Below are 22,446 nucleotides of genomic sequence, written 5' to 3' on the forward strand. Positions count from 1 at the left end.
TTGATATAACATGGTGTTTCTGTATTCTACAGGATCTTCACACCTTTGGACTACGAGACAGGTGTCCCTTGTTTATTCAAAGCTTTCTCCAGAGCAGAACCTTTCAGGTTCGTTATCTAAATGTTCTTTCTAAAATCCATATAGAGGAGGAAGGTGTTCCTCAATGATATTCCAAGCACAGTTGAATTATACCACTATGCAAATGACCTCGTGATCTTGTGCCAAGGGAAAAATATGAATTCTGTCAAGACACAGCTTCGGATCTCAATTAACAAAATAGAGCTGTGGATGTCTCGCAATGGCTACTACTTATCAGCACAAAAATCAAACTGTATTCATTTCTGTAAAAAGAGTAAGATTACCCTGAGTCTGAATTAGAACTGAAAAATTTTACCATACCTCTTTCCAATAGTATCAGATTTCTTGGTCCAATCCTGAACAATAAACTAAACTCCATATAGCACATCTCATATCTGAGAACCATTTGCTTAAAAAAAAATTAAATATCCTCAGAGTACTATCTTCATCAATGTGGGGTGCTGACCAATACACTCTGCTTCAATTATACTGGGTTTTAATTAGATCCCACTTGGATTACTGAGCTCCAATATAAAACTCGGCCAGGAAAAGTGTACTACTTCGGCTAGACACTATACATCTCAGTGCTCTAAGGGTATGTTCTGAATACTTTAGGAGCATTCAGAACATACCCTGTTCATAGTCTATATATAGAGGCACACGAACCTCCACTCCATCTTCGGAGGAAAATGATGCTGTAAGGAAGAAATTCTTCCCTACAGAATTTCTCATGTAGAACCACTTACCCATAGAAAAGGTACTATACAACTAAAGTAGTGAACCTCTTATTGGAGTTGAAGTTAATAGCCTCCAGAAGGATGTTCACTTTATTCTAATACCCAAAGAAAAATACCTTTTATTGAAATGCTCTCTTACCCAGGTACCTCAGCCAATAAAACATCAAAAAGCCACCTGCAAGGGCATCTTTCACCCTTCTTTTAGTTCCATTAATAAATTTAAAATGAAGACTCAGACGACCCAGTCACTACTAGAAAGAATCTCTCTTTCCTACCAAATATTAAGCAATAGAACAGTTGAAGAAAGACCCTACTCTTCATATCAATGAAGCTGATAAGTTTGGCAGCTCTGTACTATTGAACAAAGTATACATCAACAAGAAGTATACATCAAAATTAATGGACCTGCAATGATCCATTCACATATTGCTTCCACAGTAAGATATTACTAAAGCAGTTGAAAAGACAATTTATGGTGTACCATTTAAAAGATTTTTCCCTAACAACTTGGTAGCTCCATGTTTTCACTAATGTTAAGACAAGCTTCCACATATTAGAATCTAGAACTGTATGTATATTTTTTGTAATTAATTTGAGTGTACAAATATTCCTTATCCAGTAGTTATAATTTAGCCATCCTTTCATGCATGAGCCTTTTGGAGTTAGATATAGTTGAATTTGGATAATCCCCCTGCACCTACAATACTGTGTTATTTGGCCAATTGTATTTGTTATGTAGATTTTTCAGAAAATGGCACTTCTGCAAGATATTAACAGGACAAAACCTAGCTGAAAATTTAATGAAGTGGGATGTAATATAATTAATAAGTGGGGGAATAAAATTTACTCCATCACAATGGAGTAAATTTTAATTCATGAAGCAGTTTTCATTTCATCAAATAAGGAGAAAAATATTATAATAAAAGAAAGATATTGCATCTAATGGGTCACACATGAGTGGTTATGTTCCATTTAAAGTGTGGCTGTTGGAATATCTTACTTATTAAAGACTAAAAATATATTTTTAATGGTTTAATAGGGAGTTGCAGTGTTTTCATCTATTGACATATATGATTGTGTTTTTTTTTTTTTTTTTTTAATAGGGTTGTAGCAGTCCTCTTGTTGTGAAATTTGCTGATACTCAAAAAGAAAAAGACCAGAAAAGGCAGCAGCAGATGATGGCCAATCTGTGGAATATGGCAAATTTTGCTAATTTGAGTGGGCTTACACCACAGTATTTAGCTGTAAGTGCATTTGTTATTATTGTTTAATGTACGATGTGATATTTTAGTGTTATTACTCTCTTTTTTTTCTGTGAACAAACTATACACTTTTTTCATTCATTCAGATGATTATACAAATTCACCTTGAGAAGGCAGCATTGGTATTCCTCTAGAGGTGGTAAAGGGGAGACGGTACATATTGTTTGAAAAACTGATTTTAATATCAATGTTTAAACCACATCATTCTCTTTAAATATTGCAGAATTTCGAAAAACCTCTATGCTCAGAGCTGAGGCTCTCCATCAGTGGCGTAACCAGGGTAGTGTCTGCAGGTATGTTGTACCCCCTGATGTCGAAATCTGGTATTCCAGTGCCTTTTTAGAAAAGTAATACTGTGATATACATTGTTTAACTTACTTAAATATTTATTCAATGTTTTTAAAAGTATTAAATTATATGATATAAGAGTTAAATTTTCATTACAATTAAATTAAATATATCATGTATTGTCTTTAATGATCATTAACACGCTTGCTGACATTATTTCCTTTTATGTTTTAGTGTACTGTATTAATTTTGTGATTTCATTCTTGCTTCATTAATACCTATTAATAAAAATAATAATCATAAAGTAAAAAGTAAGCAGGCTGTTGTTGGCAGAATTGCCATCCTTACGGTATTTTACCTTTGTTTGGAAAAAGTGAAAAGGAAAATATGTCTGGTATTTGTTTTAGAAATAATGGGTAATGTTCAGTGTTTGTTTGTTTTGCTCTTCAATTTTTTGGGGTTGGGTTAACAGGGAAGGGCTCCACCATGACCTGTATTTTCACTTGGGGCCAATTTTCTTTAGTTACACTACTAGTTGTATGACACAATGTATATATAATGATTATAAGGCGTACTGCAACTGTGGCCAGTGCAAAGTAACCTGCTGACAGTCAGACATTCTCAGTTTTGTGTTTTGTTTTGTTTTTAATGTCTTGTATAGTGTCACAATAATAAAAAGAATATGTATATATTAAGTGTAATAGCATCATTAATTCACAGCCAATTCTGAATAAACAGAATATTTATAAGGCGGCATCGTTTTAAGTTATATCTCATATTGCATTACTTACTCGAAGTAGTGCAATATCATGGCAACTCGTTGTGAAGGTATTCACAATATGAGATATAACTTAAAACGATGCCACCTTATAAATATTCTGTTTATTCAGAAATGGCTGTGTATTAATGATGCTATTGTACTTAATATATACATAATGGGTGCCTCCGTAGCCAGGTGGGTAGGAGCAGCAGTACATAGCACACGCTTCTTGATTAGACCGGGGTTCGAGCCCGTCACCACCAAATACGGAAGATGCGGAAAGGTCAGGAAATGACCACCGCATTTCCCGGAGCAATATGGCCTTAGTTGCTAATGCTCCTAAAAACCAAATAACAACAATATACATAATCTAAATTTGCTCACAGCTTGAGGCTTTAGCCTTAAATGCGTCTTAGTCTAAAAAGAATATGCTACCAAGGTATGTTGCATATGATTTAATAATTACTTTCAATAGGAGACTTAGAGCCGGATTAAGGTTTTTGAACCGGGGCTTCCCAATATTATTCGGGGCTTTTGGGCCAAAATTTTGACAAAAAAAGTATCATAATGAAAAATAGTTAGGAAAATAAAAACGTTTTTTGTGTCTATGTTCTTTTAATTAAGAAAAATTTATTTATTATGAAAACAATAACAAAAAATACATATAAAGCAATTTTTTTTTCTCTATGTTTTTGTTGTTTAGGTAACAGTATAATAAAAATGAAGTTGGCTGAAAGAAGAAACTACTGTCAGGAATTGAGAGAAAAAAAAGAAAAATACTCTTGATAAAGCTAGTTAAAACTGTCACAATATAAAGGACATGTTCACTTTACCTACATCAAAATCTAATATCATAAATCAGGAAGAGGAAGAATTCAAACAATTCGAAGAACATAGAGATGACTAAAGTACCATGAAAAGACATATCAAAAGTGAAATAAAACACAGGAAGAAAACGATCAAGGGAAACAGAAACAGAATAAAACAAAGGAAAGAGATTCCTCTGTTTTGCATTCATTGACAATAAAGATGACCAAAGATCTAAAAACTCCATACCATGAGTGAAGAAATAACAGTGAAAAACAATCAAAAAAATTAATTTGAGACAGAAAATAAGTGATGGTATTGAAACAGCAAGATTTCATATTGATACTGATGAATACATATTAAAATTTCTGATAATCTTCAGAGAAGATTTGGTGTTACCTACTGATCCATATCTTTTCAAAGATAGTAATTTGACTAAACTTTAATAAAAAAACATTTTGGATTATTGACCCTGCCAGCCAGGAATCACAGAAGATCACTATTTTAAATTTGATGATTACTTTTCAAGAAGACATTATTTTTACAATTATGACATCTTGGCTAATTTATTCTCCAAGAGCAGAAAAGATGTTATTGCTTTTTTTGCTGGTTATATGCCAATAAAAATAATAAACACTACAATGAAACATGGTTAGACACAAATAACAGTAGATTTAAAAATGACAGATACACTAAAACAAAAAAAGCAGAGAACCCTTTGTTGAACTGCTTTCTGAGAAAGCAGAGGTTCACAAAGAAGCATTTAACAAAATGTGTATGGTCAAATTAAGACAGAAAAACCTGTTATAAATTTAATACAACAGGAAAAAAAAGAAATGAAATTGCAACTAACCCCCAAGGCAGAATGCACTGATCCAACAGGAAATAGTAGTTGTCAGTGACTCTATTGTCAGAGAAACAGGAAACATATTGTGTAAAAAAGGATAAGTGGAACAGGACCAGGGTATGTCTGCCAGGGGCAAAGGTTGATGATCCTGTAGAGCAGATATCACCTTTTGTGCCCTTAAAAGATGATATAGTTGTACACGTTGGGACTAATGATATCAAGAGTAGGAGACCGGCAGAATTACTTAACAAGTACAGGTCACTGTTGAAAAAAGCTGTGAATTAGGGTCGAATTTGAAAGTGTGTGCAATTCTCCCCAGACACAATTAGAGAGAGTATATGATGTGAGCCTTGTCGATCAATTCAGCCCTGGAGAGATTGTGCAAGGCTCAAGGGGTAGAATTTTTTTCAGCCTAGTCTGTGCTTGTTACAGGAGAGACTACTTCTACAGGGATGGGATACACTTAAAAATAAAGGGTGCACAAATATTTGCTGATGATATCGAGGCAGTGTTAGGAAGGTCATAAAACTGTTAGATTGGGAGGATATACGGACTAATAGATTAACAGTAGCTGCTGGCAGAGGAGAAAGTGATTCTTGCACTGCTTCTATTGGAATAAGCAGCATCCTGGAAAACAAGATGCAGGGGATTTCAGAGACTGCTGGGAGTCATTGCAGTACAAGTAAACATTCTTATCTACCCTAACACTTCTACCCTATGGGTTGTGTTAGGGTAGATACGAATAGGAGCAGGTGCATGTATACTTGGGTGTACATTAATGCTAGGAGTTTGATAAATAAATTTCATGAATTTGTGATGTTCGTCAAAACATCAACGGCACATATTGTTGGGATATCAGAGACGTGGTGTCACACAGATATAAGGAATGCAGAACTGGAATTTGGAGAGTACAATGTGTATAGGAAGGAATTGAGGGGGGTTATGCTAATAGCTAAAAAACATAAAATCCAAGGAGCTACAGGCAGGTGGATAGCACAGTGTGGAGTCAGTTTCATGTGACATAAACACTGGGAAATCAGAATTCAGAGTAGGAGTGTGTTATAGGCCTAATGACTCTGATGAATATAATATAATAAATAAAAGAATTTATCTTGGAAGTTTCTACGCTTTACATATCGACTGTTTGTTTGTTTGTTATTTGGTTTTTAGGAGCATTAGCAACAAAAGCCATATTGCTCCAGGATATACGGTGGTCATTCCGTGACCTTTCCGCATCCTCCGTATTTGGTGGTGACGAGCTCGAACCCCGGTGTAATCAAGAAGCATGTGCTATGCACTGCTGCTCCTTCCCAACTGGCTATGGAGGCACCTACATATCAACTAAGATATGTTGTTCAAGGTTTATGCCTAAATGGATGTCAGATGAACTAATGAGCCATTTGGCAGAGAAGAAAATTGTTGTTATTTGTTATTTGGTTTTTAGAAGCATTAGCAACTAAGGCCATATTGCTCCGGGATATGCGGTGGTCATTCCCTGACCTTTCCGCATCCTCGGTATTTGGTGGTGATGGGCTCGAACCCCGGTCTAATCAAGAAGCGTGTGCTACGCACTGCTGCTCCTTCCCACCTGGCTATGGAGGCACAAAGAAAACTGCATGGGATACATATAAATTAATGGGTGACATGGAAGCCTATGATAGATACAAGCTGGTCTGTAACCAAATCACTAAGGAGATTAGGCAGGCAAAGGCAGATTATAAGAAATCTTTGGCAAAGAATGCAAAGAAAAACAACAAAGAGTTCTTTACCTATATAAACTCTAGAAGGAAAGGGATGAATCAGATGGGACCACTGGATATTGATGGTTCAACTGTTGATGATCCTGCTCAGGTGGTTAACAAACTAAATGAGTATTTTTCATCTACCTTCACCCATGAGGAGTAGTTATTCAGGGAGGGGAATGCCAGAGGTAAGTTAAACTCTGGAAGTGAGCTAGATGATTTTGTAATAACTGAGATGAAAGTGGAGGAGAAATTGTTGAAGATTAACATAAAAAAGGCACCCAGAGAGGATGGGACTATTCGGTTATATTAAAGGAGGCAGCAAAGGAAGTAAGCAAACCTTTAGCCATAATTATGAGAGCTTCTTTGGACTCAGAGGTTGCCCATGGACTGGAGTTATGCAAATGTGACCCCAATTCACAAAGGAGGATCAAAAGGCGACAAAAGTAATTACAGACCTGTTAGTTCAACTTCTGTTCCAGGAAAATTAATGGAGGCACTGGTTAAAGAAGCACTGCAGGATCATCTAGACAAAACTTCAGTTATAGCTTGGACACAGCATAGTTTGTTAAGGGAAAGTCTTGCCTGTTTGATTGGATACTATGATGTGGTCACAAAGGAACTGAATGCAGGGAATATCTTTGATATCATATATTTGGATCTTAGAAAGGCTTTTGATACTGTTGCACATGGAAGACTGCTGAACAAATTGGAGCAGTGTGGCACTGGAGGAAAATTGCTGCTATAGATAAAGGGATGGTTGAGTGGGAGAAGACAGGGAGTGGTAATCAATGGACACTGCTCATCATGGAATAATGTTATTAGTGGAGGCCATTAGGGTTCAGTGTTGGGTCCATTGTTGTTTTCTGTATTTATAAACGATACTGATGATGGTATATGAAGTTTAATGTCCAAGTTTGGAGATGATACTAAGTTTGGCAGGGTTGTTAAGGACACTAATGACAGTATGCTGCTGCAACATAATCTACAAAAGTTGAGCAGATGGGCTGAGAGGTGTCAAATGAAGTTTAACATTGACAAAAGTAAAGTACTATAAATGGGAAGCAGTAACCCCAGAGTGACGTATCAACTCTATGGTACTACACTGACAGTGGTAGAGAATGAACAGGACCTGGGGGTAATTGTGCAGGCAGATATCAAGTTTTCTGAGCAGTGCAGACGGGCTGCAAGAGTAGCTCATAGTGTCTTGTCAATCATATACAGGAATTTTTCCAGCAGGGATAAGGAGGTGATTATCCCCTTGTATAAGGTGATGGTCAGGCCACACCTTGAGTACTGTATACAGTCTGGAGGCCTTATTTTAAGAAGGATGTAGAGCTGTTGGAATGAGTGCAGAGAAGGGCAACAAGATTAGTGAATGGAACAATGGGTTGCTCTTACGAAGAAAGGCTGTAATTTTGCAAATTACAGTGTCTGGAGACTAGGCGCCTGCAAGGTGATCTGATTGAGGTGTATAAAGCCTTGAATTGTTTGAGCATACTCAATGTTGATGGGATTCTTCCTCTTTCTCAGAATAATCACCTGAGAGGGCATAAATTCAAATTGAGGAAAGACAGTTGTAGGATAGATGTGAGAAAGTTTTCCTTTAGCTAGCGGGTAGTTGATTGGTGGAACAGACTTCCATGTTTTGTTGTGGAAGTTGATAGCCTAAATAAATTTAATGCTGAGCTGGACAGGTATTTGGAATAATGAATGGGGGTGAAATGGGAGGGTTTTTTTTTTTTTTTTAGGCTGATGCTGCCTAAGCTTGCTTTCTTGTGTCATGTGCCTCTACTAAAGTTATTGTCCCTTTAGGTCATCTGACATCCATTTAGGCCTAAACCTTGAACAATATTTCTTAATTGATATGTAAAGCCTAGTAGCTTCCAAGATAAATTCTTTGAATGCTTCCCATTTTGAATTTACTGTTGGTAACATCATCAGTTGGTCCCACCATATAGAATTTAAATACTGTCTCAGACCACCATAGTCGCCTTTACGAAAGAAAAAACCCTTCCCTTTACCCCTGATGGTAGTTACCTCTTTGAGTAAATCCCACTTCAGCACACTGTGATCACTGCCACCTAGTGGTTCATTTATCTGCAGATTCTTAATGCATGAAAAATCACTACTGATAATCAGATCAAGAGTATTAGTCCTTCTAGTTGCCTCCCGAACATACTGGTGTAGAAAACAATCATCCAATAAATCAACAAAAGCCTTGCTAGTGTGTGAGTGACCAACCCACAAATTCCAGTCAATATCTGGGAAATTAAAATCCCCCATTATAAGACTCTCTGATGTACTGGCCCACTCTATTTCTCTGTACAGTTTATACTCACAGATTTATTAGGCCTAAGCCACACTCCTACTCTCAATTTTGATCTCCCAATGCTTATGTCACACCAAACTGACTCGACACTGCACTGTCCAGTGATGTCGACTTGCTTCACTTCCTTGGATTTTATGTGTTTAATAACTAATAGCATAACCCCTCCTCCCTTCCTATCCTGTCTATCCTTTCTGTAGACGTTGTACTCTCCAAATTTCAGTTCTGCATTACTTATATCTGTGTGACACCAGGTCTCTGATATCCCAACAATATCCGCCTTTGATGCTTTGAGCAATACGTCAAATTTATCAAATTTATTTACCAAACTCCTAGCTTTGGTGTACACGCAAGTATACATGCACCTGTTTCTATTCTTACCTACCCTAACACAACCCATGTGTTTACTTGTACCGCATTGATTCCCAGCAGTCTCTGAAATATCCTGCATCTGGTTTTCCAGGCTTCTGCTCATTCCAATAGAAGCAGTGCAAGAATCACTTTCACCTCTGCCATTGGCTACTTTTAATCTATTAGTCTTTGTATCCCCCCAAGCTAGCAGTTTTCCGACCCACCTAACACTGCCTCGATAGCATCAGCAAATATTCTTGCACCCTTTCTATTTAAGTGTATCCCATCCCTGTAGAAGCAGCCTCTCCTGTTAACAAGTACAGTCCAGGCTGAAAAAAATTCTACCCCTTGAGCCTTGCACAGTCTTTCCAGGGCCGAATTGATCGACTAGGCTCTCATCATATACTCCCTCCTATCGTGTCTGGGGAGAATTTCACACTTTCAAATTCGACCCTAATTCACGGCTTTTTTTTCAACAGTGACCTGTACTTGTTAAGTAATTCTGCCGGTCTCCTACTCTTGATATCATTAGTGCCAACGTGTACAACTATATCACCTTTTGTTCCCTTAAAAGATGATATCCGTTCTACAATGTCATCAACCTTTGCCCCTGGCATTCATACCCTGGTCCTGTTCCACCTGTCCTTTTTACAAAGCATGTTCCCTGTTTTTCTGACAAATAGAGTCACCAACAACTTCTAGTTCCTGTGTGAGCAGCGCATTCTGCCTTGTGGGTTGCCGCTGTGTTACGTGATGAACAAGTGCAAGCTCTGGTGTTGATGTGGGCAGCTGAGAGCTTGATGGGCCCTCAGTTTAGTTCCTTCGAGGGCATCCCCCCCTGTCCTTCAAGCTCTCATGTAGGCCCATAACAACGCTGAGTTGTTGCCTGATTTCGTTACACTCCTTGCATCGCGCACACACAAAGACATCTTCCATGGCAATATCATGTCCCGTACCTGATTGCTCCACAAACATCATGCAAGCAGTGCATTCTAAAAGGTTGTGATTCAGAGGGCAACTGCCCCCCCTCAGTTCTTCTCGGAGCCACAGCATTCCCATTAACTTGAGCCTTTTGTTTTGCTGCTCTGCTCTGAGTCATGATTTCGATTTAATTTCAATACAATTTCAATTTCAGTACAAAATTACAACCCTAAACTTGTATCCCAACACAGTTATAACGGTATATATATTTTTCAGCTTAAGTATTAATTATCTACGAGTTCCTTTTATATAACTTCCGTATCAAGTTATGTATTAATTAATTATGTTACGTTTGTAATCTAAGTCGTTATATCTATTTAGTTAAAAGTACAATTTAATTGACAACGAAGTTTAACAAGTTTAATAGATTTTACTGATTAATTGACAATATCATACTATACTATACTATACTATACTATACTATACTAACGCTATCTAGTTCGGAATATAACATATGGTATAACAAAGGTGGCAAATTACAAATGGTAAATCTATGGACCCTTAAGGCATTGTCGAGGCCATGTTATGTCAAGGATCAGGGTATATTCTTACCATGTGTATGCCATATCCAAAAATTTCATTGCTTCATACAGCATGTCCCACCCACTTTTTCTTACTATTGAATACACCATGAATTGTCAAACTAATAGAGCAAGCTTATCTGCGAAAAGATCTAAAGCTCCCAAGCACTTCCTAATTAATTTCACAAATATACGTGGTCTCAGTTCTAATCTCAACAATGTCCATTTCTGACAGAATCTCAGCTATTGGTTGAATCAACTACTGCTCATCTCAGATACCCAAATTATTTGCTGTATGATTCCATTCGCCCTAAAGTTGGTACTTGTGCATATTAGCATTAGTACAGGCATATGATGCAAGAAAGCAAGCTTATTCAGCATCAGCAAAAAAAAAAAAAAACACAACCACTACTCCCATTTCACCCCTCCGTTCGTTCGAAATACCTGTCCAGCTGAGCCTTAAATTTGTTTAGGCTATCAACTTCAACAACAAGTGATGGAAGTCTGTTCCAAAAACCAACTACCCACTGGCTAAAGGCAAATTTCCGCACATCTATCCGACATCTGTCTTTCCTCAATTTGTATTTATGCCCTCTCAGGTGATTATTCTGAGCAAGAGGAAGAATCCCATCGGCATTGAGCATATGTCCATTCTGATATTCCCTGTCAGAGACTTGGCAATTTGGAATCTCCTCTCTTTGATCTTCTCTGGCTTAAAATCTCTCTACTTCATTTTGTCAAATTCATCTGTTGTCTCTATCGTTCTCCCAACTCCACTAATCAATTGGAGCTCTTTAACTTCCTCTCTTTGCAACTTGATTTTTTTCTCCAGTCCAACTTTCCTAAGAGTGGGGTAATTTTCCTTGGTGATTTTAATGTTCGCAACTCTAGCTGGCTTCCGTTTTCTAGTCACACCGAGCCAGCTGGTCGCAATGCTAAGGCTTTTGCAATTACTAATGACCTTGCACAGATTGTTCATTTACCTACAAGAATACCGGACAATCCTGATCATACAGCCAATACGCTTTATCTTTTTCTCACAGACAACCTTTCTAAGTACACGGTCGAAGTGAGCGGTCCTTTAGGCACTTCAGATCACAACTTGGTGATTGTCTCTTCTCCTATGATACCTTTATCTCATGGCTATTCCCAACCTCATGTTGTTTGGCATTACAAGAATGCAAAATGGGATAACCTGCGAGACTTCTTTTCTTCTTTTCCATGGTCGGATTACTGTTTCAAAACTTCAGATGTCAACGTTTGCTCAGATCGTGTCAGTGAAATTATTCTTGCAGGAATGGAATCCTTTATCCCACACTCCACTTTAAAATCTCGTCCTTTATCTAAACCTTGGTTTTCCAATAAATATGCTAAGGCTGTTGAAGAGAAGAATGTTGCATATTGTAATTGGCTTGTTTCTAATTCTTCAGTTTCATTTTCTGCCTACACCAAAGCTCTCAACAATTGTAAAGCAGTTATTAATCAGTCCAAACTAGAGTTTGAACAGGCTAAGAGTAGAAAATTTGCTTCTTGCCCTAATGGTAGCCGAGCATTCTGGTCTCTTGCCAAAGCTATTGGCCGCAACTTTTGCCCATCTCTACTCCCACCTCTGTCCAAACCAGATGGTTCTGTTGTCACTTCAGGCAAGGATAAAGCTGACCTGCTAGCATCCCATTTTTCTTCCAACTCGTGTATTAATGATCTTGGTAAAACACCTCCCACCATTCCCAACACCCTCCATTCAATGCCTCCTGTGGTCTTACGTCAAACTGATATCAGAAGGATTTTGATGAATCTCAATGCTAAGACAGCTCCAGGTCCTGATGGTATTTCTCCACTTGTTCTCAAAACCTGTGCTCCTGAACTTACTCCTATTCTTTGCCGCCTTTTTTCACTTTCTTATTCCAAAGGTGTTTTTCCTTCTGCTTGGAAATTTGCTCATATCCAGCCAGTTCCTGAAAAGGGTGACAAATCCCTCCCATCCAATTATCATCCCATTGCAATTACTTCTACTCTTTCTAAAGTAATGGAGAAATCAATTAACTGCCAACTCTTAAACTACCTAGAAACCTTCCGTCTGATCAACGATCACCAGTACGGATTCCGTCAGAGTCGATCCACTGGTGATATTCTGGCTTATGTTACCCATTTATGGACTAATTCAATGGAAAATTTCGGTGAAACACAAGTAGTTGCTCTTGACATCTCAAAAGCTTTTGATCATGTTTGGCATAAAGGTCTTCTAAACAAGCTTCCATGTTATGGTTTGCCAACTGTTTTTAGTAATTGGTTATCCAGTTTTCTCTCTGATCGCTCACTTAGGGTGATGGTAGATGGTTCTCTGTTTTCTAACTTCTCCACTAATGCCTGTGTCCCCCAAGGTTCAGTTCTTTCCGTCTTGCATATTAATGACCTTCTTCCATTGACTGGAAATCCTATCCATAGTTTTGCCAATGATAGCACACTGCATTCCACTTTCCATTTTGAGAAACCTTGTCCTGCTCAATCAGCTTCAACTTCTCGAAAATCTGCTACCAATTCCTTAAATGCCGATCTTCAGGTAATTCTCCAGTGGGGCAAAGACAACTTAGTTGATTTCAACCCTTCTGGAACTGAATCTTGTCTTACATCTCGCAAAAAGGATTCTTCTGCTCCTATGCTTGTCTTTAGTGACACTCCGATTTCTAGGCAAAATGATATATCTCTTTTGGGGATTACCCTGAGTTCTAATCTCTCTTGGCACAAGCACATTACAAATATTGCTTCTTCGGCATCTAAAAAACTTGGTTTTCTCTTTCGCTCTCGGCATTACTTTTCTTCCAAACAGCTGCTCACTCTGTATAAATCGCAAATCCGCCCTGCCATGGAATATTGTTCCCACATCTGGGGTGATGCCCCCAAAACCTCTCTCTGGCTTCTTGATTCCATTCAGAAGAAGGCAGTTAGGTTAATTAATGATTCATCTCTAACAGAATCTCTCCACTCGCTTTCTCATAGATGTACTGTTTCTGCTGCATGCCTCGTCTACAGATACTTCCATGGGCATTGTTCTTCTGAATTGGCTTCTATAATTCCCGCTCTCTCTTTCAAAACAGTCCGAACACGTGCCGCTACCAGCCAACATCCATTTACTGTCCAACTTCAAACCCACAGAACCAACTTTTCATCTTCCTCATTTATTCATTCAACTGCTGTTTTCTGGAACAACCTTCCTTCATACGTATTTCCTGAAAATTACAATCTACAGAAGTTCAAGTCCAATGTCAACAAATATCTTCTTTCGTCTTCTCAACTTCCAACCCAAGCACGGTACTAAGTACTATAGGTTCTAATACCTCTCATGTTTGGGGTTCACATAAAAAAAAAAAAAAAGAGCCACATTAATACTTCAGAAATGGATATAGATGACAAAACTCAAGAAGAATCTTTATTAGAAATTTATGCTGAAGAAGATATGGACACTGGATGGCCTACTTTTCCTAAAAAAGATAAAATTAAAATAGATCGCAATAAGCCTACTACTTCTAAAAAACATCCGGATAATCCTACCACTAAAACTAAATAATGCAGTGCATTTTACAATGGAATTGTCGAGAACTACGTATTAATACAGATAAGCTATATGACTTAATTCTACATTTCAGTCCAGCAGGCATTTGTTTACAGGAAACATATTTAACTCTACAAGTATCCCCCTCAATAAAGAAATATACTTTGCATAGGCATGACAGGAATGCAGCAACTTCAGCCCATGGAGGTGTAGCAGTTTTAGTGTCCGTTACAAATCCATCTAGGCAAATCCCCTTAAAAACTAATTTACAAGTTGATGCTGTAAGAATAGAACTTGGAATAATTTTTTCTCTTGTATCTATTTATCTTCCAGTGAACTAAACGTACGTACTCAAAGAGTTTGATGAGCTCCTTGCCCAGATACCACCTCCTATTTGTTTGATGGGTGACTTTAATGGTCACCATCCATTATGGGAAAGTCTACGTACGGATAAAAGAGGGGAAACTAATAGAAACCTTACTGGACACACATTCAACCTAACTCTGCTGAACACCGGTGCACATACTCATGTGCATTCTCCCACAGGAAATACTTCTGCCCTAGATTTGTCTATCTGCTCCCCCACACTGTACCCAAGTATACATTGGGCAGTATTGGATAATCCACATAACTTTTTTTTTTTTTTTGTTAGTTTTTGCACATTGGCTTCTGTGGCCATAATGCACCTCCCAAGGTATTTGCACTACTCTGATCCGAGCCCGAGGCGGGATTCGAACCCATGACCTTTGGGTTGCCAGGCAGGCACTTTACCCACCCGGCTACCCCATTCGGCAATCCACATAACAGTGATCACCTTCCTATTATTTGTAGATTCCAAACTATCTCCAGCTACCAGGAAACTCGCAAAAGATGGAAATTCTCAAATAAACATTTGATTCAGAATCTAGCAATAGATGAAACCACTGACCATGTCACTACACAGATACTAGCAGCAGCTGATAAATCTATTCCTCAGTCGTCGACTCGTCCACACAAGCATAAAAACTACTGGTGGAATGATAAATGTAATGATAAATGTAATAGAACAGAAAAAGAAAAGAATAAAGTTTGGAATATATTCCACAAGCATCCCACTACTATTAACTTTATTATTTACGAGAAAATTAATTCTAAAGCACGACATATAAGAAGGAAAGCCAGAAAAGATTACTGGGTACAGTTCACTTCCACTATCACCAGAAACACCAATACTAGATTAATCTGGAGGAAAATTCAACATCTGAACGGCAAATATCCTTTGTCATCCTCTCCTATCAATATTGATCTGTAAGGGACAGGAACTGTCTTCCCCAAAAGACATAGCAAGTGCTTTTGCCTAAAGTTCAGCAGCAAATTCATATGATGCTCCATTCTTACGAATTAAAGAGGCAACAGAAAGGCAGAAGAAAAAATTTCAACACTGGTCGTCTCTTCCATATAACCAGCCTTTTACAATATCTCAGTTAAAGGAATCTCTTAACAGAGCACCCAATAGTGCAGCTGACCCTGATGGTATTTTTTATATTATGATAAAACACTTGAATGATGCTGCTTTACAAACTCTTCTAATATTTTTTAATAGAATTTTTCAGGAACATGATTATCTTCACTTTTGGAGACATTCACTTGTATTAGCCATCCCTAAACCAGGATGTTGTTGTTGTTGTTTTTATTTAGGAGCATTAGCAACTAAGGCCATATTGCTCCGGGATATGCGGTGGTCATTCCCTGACCTTTCCACATCCTCCGTATTTGGTGGTGACGGGCTCGAACCCCGGTCTAATCAAGAAGCGTGTGCTACGCACTGCCGCTCCTTCCCACCTGGCTACGGAGGTGCCCCTAAACCAGGAAAAGACCTCTCTAATCCAGTTAATTATCGTCCAATTTCCTTAACTAGTTGTTTGGGGAAAACACTGGAGAAAATGGTTCTCAAGCGGCTCACCTGGTTTCTTGAGTCACATAACATCTTACATAAAAATCAGTATGGCTTTCAGCAAAATAAATCTGCATTAGATATGATGACTAAAGCAGAATTAAAACATAAGAAATGCCTTTGTCAGAAATGACCACCTAGTTATGGTAAGTTTGCATTTAGAGAAGGCCTTTGATACAACATTGCGCTTTGGTATTCTATGGGATCTTCATGCCTTTGGACTATGAGGCAGGCTTCCCTTGTTTGTTCAGAGCTTTCTCCAGGGCAGTACCTTTCAAGTTAGTCATCTAAATGTTCTTTCTATAATCCATATCCAGGAGGACGGGGTCCCTCAGGGATCTATTTTGAGTCCTACACTATTTTTAATAAGAAAAAACAATATCATCCATGATATTCCAAGAACAGTAGAATTATATTACTATGCAGATGATCTCGTGCCAAGGGAAAAATATGAATTCAATCGAGAGACAACTTCAGATCTCAATTAAAAAAATTGAGCTGTGGATGTCTCACAATGGCTACCGCTTATCAGCACAAAAATCCAACTGTATTCATTTTTGTTAAAAACAAAAGATCCAACCTCAGCCTGAATTAAAACTTCAAAATTCCACCATACTTCTTTCGAACAGTATCAGATTTCTTGGCCTAATTCTAGATAATAAATTAAACTTCTTACAACACATCACATACCTGAGAACCATTTGCTTGAAAAAATTAAATATCCTCAAAGTACTATTATCATCAAAGTGGGGTGCTGACCGATATACTCTGTTTCAGCTATATCGGGTATTAATCCGATCTCGCTTGGATTGTGGAGCTCCAATCTATGATTTTTGCCAGGAAAAATGCACTAATTCGGTTAGATACTATCCATCACAGTGCCCTAAGAACTGCTTCTGGAGCATTCAGAACATCCCCTGTACAGAGTTTATATATAGAGGCACACGAACCTCCACTCCATCTTCAGAGGAAAATGTTGCTACTCAACTATGCAACAAAAATACAGAGCCTTCCCTTCCATCCTATCTTGCCATATTTATTTGAGCCCCAATGGACCACCTTTTATCAGAACAACCCCAATGAAAACAAGCCAATAGGGATAAGGTTGCTACAGTTAACACAATGCTGGAATTTAGACATGGTTAATATCTTTCAGGAACCTGACCCTCCATTGTCTGATTATACCCCAATCGGTGATTTCTCATTCCAACAATGGGGGAAAAAGCAAGCAGCAGATCTCACCATCAGGAAGTTCCATGCTGCAAATGTAGCTAAAAATTCTCAGTGCTTTCAAATATATACCGATGGCTCAAAAACAAGTACGACAGTGGATGCAGCGGCAGTTTTGTCTATTTTTAGTTCTGTGTCCATTCCAAAGGAATGCAGCATCTATTCTGCTGAACTGTGGGCGATTAAAATATCTCTGCATCACATGATTAATCCGTCAATTAAGAAAACTATGATCTACTCTGATTCTGAATGTAATAACAGCATTGAAAAATTCATCAAAGCCACTCCATCCCGCATTGAAGCAAATCGGATCTCAGATAATTGCGTTACAAGCTGATAACCAGTCAGCCACTTTCTGTTGGATACCAGGTCATGTAGGCATCAAAGGAAATAAATATGCAGATCAAGCCGCCAAACATCCAATCACTGCAAGCTCTTCTAACTACCAAGTTCCATATACAGACTACAAATCAATCATAAAAAATGTGTGTGAAGTGTAATGGTTGCAAATCTGGCAGGCTCAGGGTGGCAATAAGCTGCTTCAATTTAAACACGAACCTAAGTTGTGGCCATCAACCATGCGATCAAATAGGCAAGAGGAGGCGATCCTGTCTAGGATGCATATTGGGCACACGCATCTAACCCATATTTATTTACTCATGGGAGAAGATCCACCTATTTGTGCATATTATCAGTCTACACTTACAGTGAAGCATATTCTAATAGATTGCAATCATAATAATTATCGAAGCACAATTTTCACATCGCTTTCGCATCTGCAAGAAACTTTAACATTACCTCATCTAATTGGAGACGATGCAAATCTAGCTGAGTTCTTTGTTTTCTTGAAGCAGACACGATTATTTAACAGATTTTAACTGGTAATTGCACTACGGAATAGAATCAAGCACAATATGGCCTTAGTAGCCCTTGTGCCATTAAACAACATATCAACCAACCAACCAACCACAAAGACGGACCTAAGCGATTTTCTTCCTGCAAAAATATAGTGCTCTCCCAAAGTAATATAGTTTTGTTTCTTTCCTAATATGTCCTGTTCTTTTGTTTACTTGAAGTGGTTCTGTACTTTAAAGGCCAAAAGTAAGAACCTAGAAAGGCAATCTGCCTTTCTTTTTTTATTCTATATATTCATTACTAACCCTCTACTTATTTCAACAACTGCTGGTCACTGGTGTCACTGCCCCTGCCTCCATATGGCGGGGCCGGTATCCTAGGGGATAAGAAAACCCTCAGGGCTAAAAGGAGCAGAGATGGAAACAAATGAATTTTTACGTTTAGAGCCAAAGAGCTTTCAACAAAGTGAATCATGATACTGACCATGACTTCTCTCTCGAAGAGAATGAAAAAAGATATTGGCAGACAGGAATCACCAGCATTCCTAATAATACATTCTCTGTAAACACAACCTGTAGGCAAACTCTCCCCTTTCATCATTCAGAGATGCTTCGAACATGTTGCAGCTTAACCAAAAATGATGAAATGCCTGCAATCTGGAGATTTATTAATAGAGACCAGCAGTCCTTGCCACTCTGAACGCACCTCCGTAGCCAGGTGGGAAGGAGCAGCAGTGCGTAGCACATGCTTCTTGATTAGACCGGGGTTCGAGCCCGTCACCACCAAATACGGAAGATGCGGAAAGGTCAGAAAATGACCACCGCATATCCCGGAGCAATATGGCCTTAGTTGCTAATGCTCCTAAAAAAAAAAAAACCACTCTGAACTATTATTACGTCTGACATTGTTGAGTGGAATCCCAGTTCAAATCACACCACATACCACCCTCAACTCTTCAAAGGGAGCGATCACTGAATGGGATTTATTGAACATTCCTGAAGATGAAATAGTGCGGGAACTTAAAGATCGAAAAGTCGCTCTGGCAAAAAGAATCATGATCTGAAAAGATGGCAGTTTAGTCCCTACACGGAGTTTAATTTTAACTTTCAGTTCTCCAAACCTACCAGCTTCAGTCTAGGCAGGATATTTAAATTGTCACGTTCGGCCATATATCCCGAAGCCCCCAAGATGTTAGCATTAGCATTAGTAGAGGCATATGATGCAAGAAAGCAATCTTATGCAGCATCAGCCAAAAAAAAAAAAAAAAAACACTTCCATTTCACCCCTCCATTCATTCGAAATACCTGTCCAGCTGAGCCTAAAATTTATTTAGGCTATCAACTTTCACAACAAGGGATGGAAGTCTGTTCCACCAACCAGCTGGCTAAAGGCAAATTTCCGCACATCTATCCTACATCTATCTTTCCTCAATGTTTTAAATGTCAGAAATTTGGCCATTCCCAGACAGCATGCTGTGGAGGCACAACATGTGCAAACTGTAGGCGTAAAATTCATACACAAACAGAATGTAAGGCATCAACTCCACAGTGTCAAAATTGCAAGGGCAATCATCTGGCATACTCCAAAGAGTGTGACCTCTGGAAGTTGGAGAAAAAAATACAAAAATATAAAATTGAAAATAAAGTTTCCTACCAAGATGCAAGAAAACAAGCAAAATTAAGTATACCAGAATGCACTTTTGCTTCTGCTACTTACAGTCGCCAATCAGTCAGAATGAAGTGTCCATCCATCCAGACAAATCAGTCTCAGACTGGGCTCGATCAGTCCTCTCGGTCCATTATCCATCTACACCAAAGGTAGTAGATCAATGTAGTTATACAAATACACCACTGACAGTTCCATTCCAGAGACTTCCGCATAGTCAAGCAGTGGAGATTTGCAAAAATCAGGTCCAGTTTGAGGTGAAGAAATCTTACTTATCAAGCATGGACACAGATGATACCACCAATTCAGAAGATCTGCTTGAAATACATGCAGATGATGATATGGAAGAAAGTAATGACTCACGACGTCCAAATTTTTTAAGAAAAGAAAAATCATCTTCCCCTCACAAAATTAAATGGAACAAATCATACAATGGAATTGAGAGATTTTTGCAGCATTATTGACAATATCTATGAATTAATTGACCATTACAATCCTCCTGCCATGCGCCTAAAAGAAACGAAAAAAAAACGCCAAAAATCTCTGTTTCAGTCAAAAACTATACTATCTGCAGAAAATATCAATCTGAAACTAATAGCCTCTATGGAGGAGTAGCTATACTCGTGAAAACATGAGTCCCCTCCAGAGCATTCCATTGCAAACACCATTAGAAGCTGTTGCTACACATATAGTTATGGATATCACATGGACAGTGGTGTCGCTATATCTTCCGCCAAACCATCCATGCACATTTCAGGATCTGGAAAACCTTATTTCTCAATTACCATCTCCCCTCTGTCTATTAGGAATATTTTGATGGACAACATCTATTGTGGGGTTCTCTGGTCTCAGATGGATGTGGTGAGCTTATTGAAATGCTACTTGACAGAGAGAATTTGACACTATTGAACACTGTCAATAGTATCAAAACTTACCCAGTCACATCCATTTTCTTACTCTGTCAACCACTGCTATAGATTTCTCAATCTGCTCTCCGATCCTCCTCCCAACCATAGAGTGGGCACTACACAAAAATCCTCTAAGTAGCGATCACTTTCTGCTGATTTGTAGCATTCAAACTACCCAGTCCAAACAAACAGAAACAAAAATGAAATGAAAATTTTCAAAAGCAAACCAGACAAAATTTACCAATCATGTATCTTTAAATGAGGATGTCATTGAGTCTTCTGCTATTGACACTGCCTCCGATCACATCAAAATGCAGATACTAACAGCTGCAACAACCGGTATCCACAATCTCAAATAAGAAACTGTCAGCATATCAATCACTGGTGGAATGGTGATTGTAACAAAGCAAAAAGAGAAAAGAACACACCATGGCACACCTTCCGCAAATATCCCACCATTGCCAACCTAATTAACCTCAAGAGACTGAGAGCTAAAGCTCGTTACATCTGGCAAAACGCTTAAAAAGATTCATGGGTAAAATTTGCCTCCTCAATCAATAAAGATACTGATACCCAAATAATCTGGGGAAAAAATAAAGAAGCTAAGCAGGAAATATCATATATCACCTTTTGTTATTAACTGGAATGGGAAGGAGATCTCCTTTCCTGAGGAGATTGCCAATGCCTTAGGAGTGCATATCAACTGTATTTTGAAAAAATCAAAGGTAAAGCTGAGAAAAGGAAACTGAACTTTAAAGCTACATGGCCTCTACCCTATAACCAACCACTCACAATATCTGAACTGAATGAATCTATATATACCTCAAGAAACAGCACTCCTGGCCTTGACAGAATTTACTATATAATGCTTCAACATCTCAATCAGAAATCAATGTCGTCATTGCTAAAGTTTATAATCAGATATTCTCAGAACATATATTCCCCACTTCCTGGCAACATTGTTATATAATAGCTATACTGAAACCTGGAAAAGATCATTCGATTCCTCACAATTATAGACCAATCTCTCTAACCAGCTGCTTGAGTAAGACTTTGGAAAAAATGATTCACCATCGACTCATCTGGTATCTTGAATCCCGAAACAATCAGTAATAATCAGTTTGGTTTTCGAAAGAATAGATCTTCCCTAGACTTCATGACAAAAGCTGAATCAAACATATGGAATGCATTCATTAGAAATCAACATCTTGTCATGATATATATGTCTTGATATAGAGAAGGCTTTTGATACTATATGGCATTACAGCATCCTGAGAGATCTCCATTTTTTTCATATGTGAGATCATATACTATATATCATTTGAAACTTCCTTCAACACAGATCTTTCCAAGTTAGGTACCAGCAGGTTTTATTTCAAACATACAAGAAGGTGTTTCACAGGGCTCTGTTCTTAGTGCCACTCTGTTTTCAATATGAATAAACAATATCACAAACCACATTCCAAACACCTTTGACTCATATCTCTATGCAGATGATCTTACCATATCCTGCCATTTCCAGAATATGGACTATATCGAGAGGCATCTACAAATATCCATTAATAACATTGAATTATGGATGGCACAAAATGGCTACAGACT

At 38.2% G+C, this 22,446-nt stretch overlaps 1 protein-coding gene across 2 annotated transcripts in view; it reads left to right on the forward strand.

The window, feature by feature from the left end:
• LOC150074953 (CUGBP Elav-like family member 1) overlaps positions 1-22,446 on the forward strand; it is an 824,767-nt gene that overhangs the window by 481,364 nt on the left and 320,957 nt on the right. For both annotated transcript variants that reach the window (XM_090388957.1, XM_090388958.1), the window contains exon 7: positions 1,919-2,059. In XM_090388957.1, coding sequence (XP_090245083.1) covers positions 1,919-2,059 — 141 coding nt within the window. The remainder of the gene's footprint in view (positions 1-1,918; positions 2,060-22,446) is intronic.

Source organism: Mastigoproctus giganteus, chromosome 14 (genome assembly GCF_048544385.1).
Source record: "Mastigoproctus giganteus isolate SK-2022 chromosome 14, ASM4854438v1, whole genome shotgun sequence".
NCBI lineage: Eukaryota > Metazoa > Arthropoda > Arachnida > Uropygi > Thelyphonidae > Mastigoproctus > Mastigoproctus giganteus.